Consider the following 12,389-nt stretch of genomic DNA (forward strand, 5'->3'; position numbering starts at 1 on the left):
ACACTAAGTTCAGGGCCATTTTTCAAAATCGCTGTCTCATTCAGTAGGTGCCCTTGCGTGATTGATCACCCGAAAGAATGTAACAAGCAGGGTCATGTTTATTAACGTCTCAAACTTTGTTCGTGAAAGACAACACTCGGGGAATATTTTACCCAAGCGTCGACCTTGTCGCTTGTTGATGCAGTTTATGCCCTGAGCTACGTGAGAAAGGTAGCGAGTGTAGAACAAAAGCTATGGGTGTACACCTGGAGTTTTAAGTTTCATTTAAGGCCTTAATGGAAGACGCATGAATTACAAGTCAGTTACAGCGACAACATATTATCGCATGTAGCGATTTTTAGGATTTAAATGAACTTTTTAGACAAATATAGTTAAACTTCAAAACTAATCAGACGACAATCAAACGTTTGATACAAAATCGTGGACAAATACAAATACTCTAACCACTGGGAAAATGATCTGAATTATATCCCGATTAAATTAAATATGTGAGAAAACACGTCTATTGTTTCTGTCTGGTACGTCATCATTCAGCGCCCATTGAGCGGGACTGTCGCGGCGCTTGAAACATCTACATCTGTAGCGGCAGTAAAAGTCTACTTTACACCATAATTCCCCTCTTTGGAGTGAACTGAAATGATCGATATGATCGAGAAGGAGGACCCGGTCATCAGCGAGGAGGAGGCGGCACAGTACGACCGCCAGATCCGGTTGTGGGGTCTAGATGCCCAGAAGAGGTGCGTTAGCTCGGTTAGCTCATCAGGCTAATCGGTGCAGCAGAAGGTTTGAGTTGTCGCGGTCTTACTGCACCGGTTTGGACTAAGGTGTTGAATATCACACGTTTTCGGGATCTGCAAACTGTTGGCATAAACAAGTCACTGGGCATCAGTGTTTTTGTATGCACTTGTCGCAATTCATGTGTAAAACTAACACGTATGTGCGTTGTATGGGTAGTAGAAACGTTAATTCTTTATGAGGTGTGATGGTGGATATGAGTCTTGTCTTGCTTCTTTTTGCTGTTAAACACACTGGATTTAGTTTGGTGTATGGAATGTGCTACACAGATAAAACTTGTGTAGGTCACATGTAATTGTACTCCGAGTGTACTGGATTTTGTCCTCAGACTGGAGTAAAACAACAAAGAGACGATCAGTCGTGCAAGCGAGATAAAAAATAAACCCAATAGACTTACTGCTTTAACATCCACGTTACATATTTATAAAGTAAATGGTCACAGGACTCCTCAGATTTAGAGCCTGTGGTTAAAAAAACAGCACTGTAAGGCTTGAAATACACAAATCTTCAAAACGGACTGTTTAACCTTAAACTCTGATCTTATTAATGCTTATCATTTTGGTTTCCCCGTATGTTACAGAACAGTTTTCTCCACATGTATACTGTACAAGCATCTCTAGTTTAAAGTTATAACCTGCAGGTTATTACAAACACAACCCACATGGTGTAAGATCACATTCCACAGCTCAGAGTAAGGAGTAAATAAACAGATTTTCATCTGCATGACCTGCAGTCAACATTTTATCTGCGTGTGTGTGTGTTTTGTTTGGGGTTTTTTTTGCAGGTTGCGAGGGTCCCGTGTGCTCCTGGCAGGTTTAGGAGGTCTTGGGGCAGAAGTGGCCAAGAACTTGATCCTGGCTGGGGTCAAAGCGCTCACTTTGCTGGATCATGAGCAGGTACACATGCTCACATTGTACACACATGGAAACATGCTCAGGTGCTTGTTTTCGTCTCCTCATATACGCACGCAGTCGCCTGCCGAGAGGACACAGGCTTCAGTTTAAATCCAGAAGTCTTTGTATTTTTGGCTGTCAACAAAAAGAGTTTCAAGCATTCATAGCCTGTACAGTAATTATAATGTACCTGTTTCAATCGTTGCAGTATCACGTTCGTCCACTAGATGGTGGCAAAGTAACATTCTTCAATTATTTCAATACTTTCACTAGAGAGGAAACGATCCATTAATTTTATTGTGATAACAGTACAGTAACAACATATTTCTAGCTTCATATCATGTCTTGCAGTGAAATTTTAAACTATAAAGTTGTATTTGCATAATCATACATGCATTACATGTGTTTGCCTTCTGTGACCTGTGTAACTACATATATGATAGTGATATACATGTACGTCTTGAGTTTAGGGGTCAGAAGGATCCTCACCAAACATTCCCTGTTTGTGTCCTCCAGGTGTCGGAGGAGTCGTGTCGAGCACAGTTCCTGGTTCCGGTGACGGCTCAGGGTCAGAATCGGGCCCAGGCCTCTCTGGAGCGAGCACAGAACCTCAACCCAATGGTGGAGGTCCATGCTGACTCAGACAGGGTCGAAGACAAAGCAGATGACTTCTTTCTGCAATTCGATGCGGTGAGTAAAAATGAAAGTTTATTCAAAAGTGCTGAGAGAATGGGACATTTGAGAGGGCGGCAGAGTGATTTTGACTGAAAAGCACAGCAAAACTGTTTTATTTGAAATCACATATTGGAACATATTAAAAGAAAGATCCACTCTGAGCAATATGTATGTGAAAAATGTTCATCTCATGATGCGACTTCGACGTCTATGACTGTTTCCTCCTCAGTCTGACCACTAGATGTCGCTTTGGGCTTGTGTTGTGCATCAGAAGTGCTGCTTGTTTTGTTCTGTCAGGACCGAAAACGGCCGCTTTAAGTCGACTTGGTGCTCAGCTCGGTTTTATTCCTCAGGTGACAGCAGGTTCATGGAAGACTTGGGTGCTCGTATTTGAGAATGTTTTAGTAAAGAAAATGTGAAGTTTGCATCATTTTTAACTATTATTTTAACCATATCTGTGTATCAAAGTTGGAAAAGCCAGAATAAATAAACACAGAGAATTATTATTATTGATAATTTATTAATAATAATATACTATACTACTAATAAATTGTGCTAAAGGAAGTCCGCCGGGTCCTAAATACAACTGTTAGGCTGAGTTGCACCAACAAGGATTAATTTTTAAGCTCAGTTAAATCACGGTTTAACTTAAAAATGTGCTGCACCAAACTTAAAAACTAGTTTAAAATAAGAAATAAACTCTTTTTCCTTATTTGACTGGATTGTGTTGTAATTGGCTTGTTTATTATATAACCACGTCAGGTGCCATTTTAAGTCATGTGGTTTCCTTATATGGTCGTGTAGAGTTCACCGCAGTGTTCAGTGGGAGGAGCTTGGTGCTAACTGTATGTTTACTTCTCAGCGAGAAACATTCAAAACGCTGAGCTTTTTGCTTTTGTGCTGAAAAGTCACACCTGGAAGACATACGCTGCAGTGAAATATTTAAACCAAATGTCACTTGTGATGGCTGATTTGAGTGTTGCTGCTGTGTATTAGAGGACATTAGAGGACATTCGCACTAAAATGCAAATATGGAACAGTTCAAGCAGTTAAAGTGTCCTGCAGTGGTGTTGAAATAGTGGGGCATTAAGAAGAAAAAAGGCTGTGATTCCTGCTGTTAAAGTTACAAGTCAGCTTTAAAGGACTCCTTTTTGTTCTTCAGATTCAGAAGTCGCTGTGTTGAGAACATTAAAGGGTTTATTGCATCATAACTCAAACTCTGGTTGCAAGACCTTCTTGGATTTTCTGACTGCATCGCCTGACCAGGTGAACGTGCAAATTAGCCAAATGATTTCTCTCACGTATCTGACGCATCAACGGTCTGCGAATCCAGGATTAAGGTTCCCCGTGGAGCCGAATTCCCACACGGTGTCATGATTAGTGCGATTACAATAACAAACGCTATGATTATGTGTTTGTTGTTAAGCCAGAAGATGGGATTTGATTGAGCAATAAATGGATGATCATTTGAATTCTTTTAAGGCAATTCGATGAAAGTTGCTTCAGCATTTAGCATTTATTTCCACAGTTTTATCGCTGCTGAAGGCTAGAATGGTTTGGAGCAGCAGCAGAAGAAGAAGAATAAGAGACTTTTAACAGACTGCGTTGTCGGCAGCCTTCGTCCCTCTGGGGGTGTGAAGTGAGGGTCAGGAGGAGGGAGGAAGACGGAGGAGGATGGAAGTAGGACAGAGTGAAGCGAGGACGGGATGAGATGGATGTTAGTGGGACGGAGGGAGGGAGGATGAGAGTGTTGGAGAGGAGAAGGCGGGACAATTTAAAACGCTTGAGATAAAATGGAAAACGGGAAAGCAGAGGGGGGTCTGTCTCTGTTCCCCTGCTCGAGACCACTCGTCGCTTTTATCTGCTTCCACGGATGTTTCTGTGCGCGGCTCAGCGGGAAGATGGAGGCTGATTAAAGTGGAGCGGCGGGAGTGTGGTCACAGTTTTCATATGAAAGGCCTAATTACTGAGGGATGAATACAATAGACAAACACACGTTGTCCATCTGGGTACTTCCAGAGTACAGTCGATTCACTCTCCTCATGTTTTCTTTATTTTCTGCAGTGATTAATTCTGGTTTCTGGGCGGAAGGAACAGAAAAATACCATATGATTAATCATATTAAACGTAAAGCTCAAATTAATTAATTGTCTTCAAGCTGCATTGCTGTGGTTTGATGAGATTTGATCGACTGCAGCGTAAACAGAAACCGTTTTTATTTAGGAAATGAAATGCGTTTGGCGCTGTTTCTGTAGGACTGTGTGGCTCTGTGCGGTGAGATTTTCGTTAAGTATGAATAATTTACACACCGACATGTTGGCAGCAGCTTTAAACATACCAGAATTTCTCATGAAGTTGTTGCACTTTGTGTTAGAAATGAGATGAGGAGGTTGTGTTTTATTTGGCAGATGGAACGAGCTTCAGGTTTCAGACGGTGGGGTCGGACGCTGCGGTCCGTCATAGGTGTGTTAGCACATCCTGTCCTTGGCCCTGGTCTGCTCGCTGTTATGTGGGAGATGCAGCATCAGTCTTATCAGGGAGTGGGAGGGAGTCTTGGGTGTGCTGGACTGGGTCCGCAGGATAAGGTGGACCCTGCCCACCGCTCAGTTGTTTACAGTAAGACGTGAGCCCACCCTGGTTTCATGGCGGCACACTGTGTGACCGTCCTGGCTTTTGCCTTGTCAGGAGGTGAACTGTCACCACAGGCTGCTGCGGCCGCCGCATTGGGTGTGTCTCGCTCAGTTTGGCAGCTGACCAGCCAACGTTCACAGTCGCTTTGTTGTTCCAAGAACTGAGAAAGCTCAAAGTGTTTTTCTTCATTTAAGGGAATTGCTGCCATTTTTCAGAAGTAAAATAGGCCTGTCTTTCCCTGAGGGATGAAATGCCAGACAACAATATCGTTTGATATTTTCTGTCGGTGCAAGCAGTTGCAGTGTTATGTTAATGAAAATGGAAATGAGCAAATAGCAGCACAGAAACAAAATGGCAGAGGAGGAGAAGGTGCCCAGCAGACCAGCACAGTGGGAGTTCAGTTTCATACGTTTTATTTTTGGAGGTAAAAGGTGTAGGAAATGTGTGTCTTACGGTCAGTATGTAAATAGTGTTGGCAGCTGAAGGGTTGAGCTGCAGTCATCTCTGCACATGCAGCATCGCTGAAGGAAACCAAACAAGACAAAATCTTTGTCCTTTCATTTTTTAAAACAAATGTGGCACTTGAGCTAACTTGTCTCTCAAACACTATTTGCCTTCCAACTGTTAAGTCTCCATAAATCACACCTGGACTGAACCAAACCAGGAGGTGCCAATGTGTGATGTGATTTTGGGTTGATCACAGGACCACTGAAACTCACAGCAGCTACGACCCAGTCAACTGAAAGGCATTTTTCTCCCCGTCTGATGCAGTTTTATTAAAATGCTCTGATCGACATGCTCGGCAGGCGCTTTTTATCCCACAGCCTCCAAGTTCTCAGCCTGAAGCCATTTTTTCCAACATAGAGAAGAAGAAATCATTCAGTAGAAGAGAAAAGGCCAGAAGTTAGCCAGCAGGTTTGTAGTACCTGAGTGTATTTGTACAGTGCTGGAGTGCATGCGGTGTGAAGGGTCAGCTGCTGTTGCTTAGCAGCACTTTGGCATTACTGGCAAAGCTGGCAGCTCTGACCAGCCTTCCATTATTTGTGTTCTTTCACCCTCAGGTGTGTCTGACAGGCTGCTCCCGAGACCTGATGGTGCGGGTCGACCAGCTCTGCTCTCAGCACAACATCAAAGTCTTCTGTGGGGACGTCTTCGGTTACTATGGTTACATGTTCTGCAACCTGGGACAGGAGCACAACTACGTGGAGTAAGTGTGGGCAGCGGGTCAAAGTGTGTGCGTTTGGCTCGGCTTTTCCCGCGTGACGGTAACGTTATTGGCACGTGGGAGTCGCTGCGTGTTAGGCGACTTGCTCAAGAGCACTGCGGTAGTACTTTGTCCCTCTTTCAGCTGTGAGGTGCATACGTGCAGCGAGTTGGCCGAGTTTCACAGGCTCTTTTAGCGTTTGGTAAATGAAACAAACTCACAAAATGTCTAGAAAGGAAATATTCTTACACCTGTTTTCCCCGCCAACGAGAGAAATACAACCGCACGCCCTCTGAAGTCACGTTTCTCTGTTACACTTTCCAGTCTCTCACTTCACTCACTGTTGGGTTTTCTTTAGGGAAAAGCCAAAAATGGTGAAACCATCTGAAAATTCTAACGACGGTCCAGAGGCAAAGAAGGCAAAAGTCGACCCCAACGAGACCACCATGGTGAAAAAGGTAAATGGATGAAGACCGTATTTCACAGCTGAATATCTTTAACTTTGATTAATGCCAGCCAAGCATCATATATGAAGATGGAAATCAACAGTATCCTTTAGGAAGTCAAATGGTGACTGTGATATACACCCGCAGTGACTGTAACAGGACTTTGATATTTTGGGTGTTAAATAGCACAATTATACTGTTGAATTTTTTAAAAATCCAATCAGTAGAAATGTACTTTAATCAGATATGGAGAAATATGGTAATAGTGGAACATTTAAAATTTAAATTTATCATCTCAAATAAATATAAATATACATAAAATCCATGCAAGTCCAAAGAAATTGTTTTCCCGAATCACATGACCACCGTACTTTGCTTTATATTCATCCTAAAAAATAAGGGGAAAAATTAAATAAAACGCCAGCGGACCATCAGCTCGTTTTGTGATCTCTCGCCATCAGACGGCCAGTTTCTGCCCTCTGAAGGAGGCTCTGGAGGTGGACTGGACCAGTGAGAAGGCCAAAGCTTGTCTGAAGCGAACTCCAGTGGACTACTTCCTGCTTCACGGTACTTTCACCGTTTTATTAGTCGCATTTTAAACAGTTGGTTGAGTAAAACTAAAGTCGAGGTGTTTTTAGTCTTTTTTTTGTAATGATTGTAAAGATGTGATTAGAAGTTAGTAATAATAATGAAATAATAACATAATCATAATGTTGTAATGAAATTACGCATTCGGGTTTCGTTATGAGATGAATTTTTTTTAGTGAAACTGATTATCTGTTTGGCACAACCTGAATGAGTATACCAGAGGTCATCTGATATTTTCTGTGGAGGAGGTGAGACGTATGCACAAAATTTCCCTACAGAGAATCGATCAAATATAGCAAAGATTCCTGAAACAACTAAAAAAGTTCAGAAATTTGAAACTGAGAACGTGTAGGAACCCTGCAGCGAGACTGAAACTCAAACATGCATGCAAAGCTGCTGCTTCTAATTTAACTGATTTTGTTGCACGTGCACGGAAAAATTTTGCCAATAAATTTTGTTAAATGTCATTGCTTGATGTCGACCTTTCGACGTGTTGGAGAAATCTATTCATATTTTGTGAAATTTAATCGGAACTTTGATGGAAAAAGATTAGCGTTACGCTGAGTTGCACCCGAGTGATCGTAGAACATGTTTAGGATCCGTCAGGAACTTTTTGACCCTTGAAGTAAATCTGAAATGTGCCTTCCTGTTTTTCAGCTTATTTACGGTGTCTGATGACCTTCCCTTCAGAGTTGTTATTGTCCCTCCCGTCACCTGGCCCTGCACGCCACACGACATGCTAGTTTCCATCACAGGCTGTCCATGGCCAGTCATGTGCACTGAGCGTGGAGCCCGACACCTACTCCACACGACAACAAGCGTATAAGAACAGGAAACAACCACAACATGGCTGCACACTTGTAAAATTACAAAAACAGGTTTCTGTGCAAAACGCAGTGAATGATGAAAATTCAGTTCCACTTTGGCAGGACGCACACGTCATCAGTACGAAACAGAACACTGCAGCTCTGTAAGTTTAGCTCATGTTGTAGCGTGTAGCAGAAAGGGCAGAATTACAGCATGTCCTAACTTACAGCAATCATTTTACATTTAGAAAGTGGTAACATGATGCTGCACATCGCAGGGTGACGTTTGGGTTTGTCTGCCGGCTCTGAGGACCTGGACGACGTGTTGCGAGCTTAAACTCCTCATGTCAGTGCACCACGATCTGTAAGGTGTGAAAAGGTCAGCTGTGGCACTGAAACATTTCGTCACGTACGCACGCAGCAAGACGCTAACTCGTATAACAACGTATTAACTGAAAACGCTTGTGATTTCAGGTGCGACGCCTCGAGTTTTCACAGAAATGCGTACTGTTTAAATTAAACAGTTTAATGCTTCTCCATACACGAGTACAAAGAAAAGTCCACCTCGGCCTCACCTTCCTGGTTGAAATGTCAATATTTCCTGTACTGGAACCATGTTCTGAGGGTGGACATCGATTTTTAACGTAACGTTTTTTCCACCTAAATTCAGCTTTATGGAATTGATTGCTTCCTCTCATTTAAAATCACTTCAGAGTAGAAAAGTCTCAGAATTTGGGGTCATGATGTGCCAAAAAGTCTCAAAAAGCCAAATGGAAATTCTCTCATGGAGAGCAGAAGCCGCCAGGTTTCATTCCGCTGACAGGTTATGCATTTAAAACCCAGCTGGACATCAACAGCAGCGGCCCAGCAGCTCATTTGCCTCACACTCGCTTCTCGTTTGCAGGTACGTTTCTGAAAATCTCGGCTGGTTAGTTTTAGGTTTGTGCAGACGGTCAGGCCTTTAGACTAATGACTCGCCTTTAGACCGAAACCCATTCAATCTGCTGCGTTTCAGGTTCATTTCTGAGTGGAAACTCAGCCTGGTTGTTTTTTTTATTTAGCAAGTGTGAGACAGGAGGCCGTGTTATTATTCTTTCATTGTTTCTATAATTGGAGCTAGCGGTTGTTGTTTTGGGCGACAGATGAGGAAGTGGCTCTTCCTCTGTTACAACTGCTTCCTGTCTCACTAGGAACAGTCAGGTGATCTGAACCGTGTGTGTGTGTGTGTTTTTTTTGATTGTTATCATTAGTGATAATCTGCACTATTTTCTCTTTTAATGCATTGATCTTCTGACAAACCGTGTTGACCAGCTAGAGGAAAGATGACCGCAGTGCAGAAAGTGTTTGTGCGAAGCAGAAAGGGAAGACGTTTGCTGTGTGTTACATGAAATGCACGTCTTTAGGTTGACAGACAGACGTTTTCCTATCAGTTCTGCCAAGTGTTGCTTTAATATGTGGAAAAAAATCTGTTGCATTTGTACGTTTCAACATAAAGGGCCATCGCGGATATTTCATGCTTTAATCCGCGAAGGCTATTACGTATCACAGCGTGTGTGGGTTTGGAGATGCTATCGTTGTTCCATCCCACATTATTATGTTGTGTAATGAAATTCAGTTTGGATTTTCTGCCTGGCGCGCCGTGATGCCATTTGTGCCAGTCTTTAACTCTTCTAACAAAGTTTGACTGATAAAGGGCAGAGCCGAGGTGTGAAAATGATTCATCGCCACTGCACACACGCGAGCGAGTGAGAGTGTGTGTGTGTGTGTTTGGCGTGCCACGCTGGTGGAAATGGCCGTGGGAGGATTTGACTTCCTGATGTGGTTGGAGTTAATGGACGGAGTGGAGGAAATATGGGGGCTAAGTGTTGATGTGTGCGGTTAGAGAAGTCAGTTGCTGTTTGAAATAATCGTTCTCGTTCGCTTTGTATTTTTCATTTCTAACTCAGTTCTTCAGCTGGTTCTAACACACAGGAAAGAGGGTTTTTTTTCCCTCACTCTAATATTTCCTTGCTGAGCACGTGCAGGCGTGTGCACGCTCTTAATTTGATGTGGGGAAGCGTGGGCCAAATCGGATGAAATGGTTGATGGTGCAACCACATACCGATATGTTTTTTTTTTTGTCCTGTTTCAAAGGGTGCAGCAGTCAAAGACGAGATGTTGTCTTTCCATGAGGTGATAATTCACCGCCGAGGTCTCTTGAAAGCGTGATGAAATTATAAATGGCAAGAGTGCAACAGATTATATGGAAAATATTGCTTTAGAAAAATGGCTTAAACTTGTTTCCAGCTTCTCAACTGCCGTTCATTTCCTGCTCTTCATGTCCTGCTTCCTCCTTCTTTCTTTTCTGTCTTCCCTTCCGTCTCCACAGTAATGTTGAAGTTTCGCACTGATAAAGGCCGCGACCCCGACCCACAATCCTTTGCTGAAGACAGCCAGCTCCTGACGCAGATCCGCGATGACGTGTTCGGGGCCTTGGAAGTGAGCACTGACCTCCTGAGCGATGACTTCAGCAGGTATCGAGCGTCTTCGCCCGCGCTGTGACTTACACGGCAGACACTGATTAGACGTTTCACTCAGACAGGAAGTGAAGGCTCACATGCATTCAAGCAAACAAACTGACTCCAGGCCAGTAGCTTGGAGGCAGACACTTTCTCAGTTGTTTGATATGACACCTTGCGTTTAGTCGCAGTGGTGAACGCTGCCTTGTTCTGTCTGTCTTCAGCTACTGCTTCTCTGAGATGTCTCCGGTGTGTGCTGTCGTGGGAGGAGTCCTGGGACAGGAAGTTGTCAAGGTGAGCCTGTGAACATCATGACGCATTTTGGACAATCCTTGACTGTTTTAAATAATGCAGGAACATCAGAACTCAGCGCTCTGAACGTCACAATATTCACTCCGCTGTAGTGAGCGAAGACGGTGACGACGGCCCGTCTGTTGTGTGAGGGAGTCAGTCAGCTGACAGGTGGCCACTCAGCTGCTTTCTGGGTCGGCTTCAGACAAACCGCAGCGTCTCTTCTCGGCGTAGAAGTGATTTTCACTGTGAGCGCAGTGAAAGTCGGCGTGACGCTCTGGCAGCAGCCTCTCAGGAGGAGAAATGATTTACACTGAACAACATAATAAACTCATTGATATGGCAGCATGAAAGAACAGAATGGGGCCAGTGGCAGGACGTGCGGCTTGATGCTCCAAGTCATCTGGTGGGATTCAGTTTGGTCACTTCATTACTTCATCACGATTCATCAGCATTTAATGCACAAAGTCCCACAGAGGAACAAAGAGAACATTTCCTCAGCGCACGACCTGAATATGAGTTCACTCTGACCTCAGGCTGGGATGAAAAGGAGATCAGGTCAGGGAAAGTGTGTGTGTGTGTGTGTGTTATGCTGGCTCAAAGCCAACACGCCGTCTCGGTGACGATGATGAAACTCACTGCAACTGGCGGACTAATGTCTCGCCGGGTGAATCCGACTGATTTCACTGAGCTCACCTGCTGAACTGACTTCTTCTTCTTCTTCTTCTCGTCCTTCTCTCAGACTGAAAGTTGGCACTAAAAACCGCCGTCTTTATGATTTCAAAACGTTTCGTGGCACTGAAAAACTCTCCGGCTGGTCGCTCGGTCGCAGCCGACGTGAGCTGGGACGGGTGGCGTTAGATTTTGTAGCCTCTGACCTTCCTGTCTTTCCCCTGCAGGCTCTCTCCCAGAGAGACGCTCCACACCGAAACTTCTTCTTCTTCGATGGTCATAAGGGCAACGGCGTGGTCGACTACTTCGGGCCAAAGTGAAGCCGCCACACACGTGCACGGGAGCTTCTGTCTGTTCGTCGGTTTGTTGCCACAGAGTGTTTGTCCGGTCGTAAACGAATGAATCTGTTGCTCCGTTTTTTGGCATTTGATCTGAAGTACACGGTTAGACTTTTTTTGTTGTGTTCTGTTTTTACATTTCCTAATAAAACATTGTTGAGTAAAAGGATCATGTTCAGCTTTCCTTCTTTTGCCAGAACATTATGCAACACTGAAGATTAAACTCTGACGGGGAAATTTCAAGGCAGGACCTGAAGTATTTGGCCTGGTGTGATTAATCAAAGTGAGAATCTCCGGCGCCGTAGGGTTAATCAGTGTGGTGGATCTCTGAGGTCGAAGGGGAAATACAGCAGATAGTCATATGACGTTCAGAGTGTGTGACTGTATTTGGTAATAACCTCTCACCCGGCATGTGACTCATCACACCAAACATGGCTGCTTCCACCCTGGCATTCAAATCAAGCCTGGTGATGAACTCGAAGCGTTTCCTATCACCTTCAGCCCAAATAAGGCAGCGACCAGAAGCGAGCGTCATGGGCGACAGGAGGGGCG

General features: G+C 44.0%; 1 protein-coding gene across 1 annotated transcript; it reads left to right on the forward strand.

Moving 5' to 3' along the window:
• Nucleotides 1–234: 234 nt before the first annotated feature.
• On the forward strand, nt 235–12,006 carry sae1 (SUMO1 activating enzyme subunit 1). The gene is made up of 9 exons (XM_046389952.1): nt 235–737; nt 1,580–1,691; nt 2,205–2,378; nt 6,056–6,201; nt 6,557–6,656; nt 7,106–7,211; nt 10,407–10,551; nt 10,761–10,830; nt 11,727–12,006. The coding sequence occupies exons 1-9, from the start codon at nt 637–639 to the stop codon at nt 11,817–11,819; spliced, it is 1,047 nt and encodes a 348-aa protein (XP_046245908.1). The 5' UTR covers nt 235–636; the 3' UTR covers nt 11,820–12,006.
• Nucleotides 12,007–12,389: the final 383 nt, after the last annotated feature.

This window comes from Scatophagus argus, chromosome 5 (assembly GCF_020382885.2).
Source record: "Scatophagus argus isolate fScaArg1 chromosome 5, fScaArg1.pri, whole genome shotgun sequence".
Classification (NCBI taxonomy): Eukaryota; Metazoa; Chordata; class Actinopteri; family Scatophagidae; genus Scatophagus; species Scatophagus argus.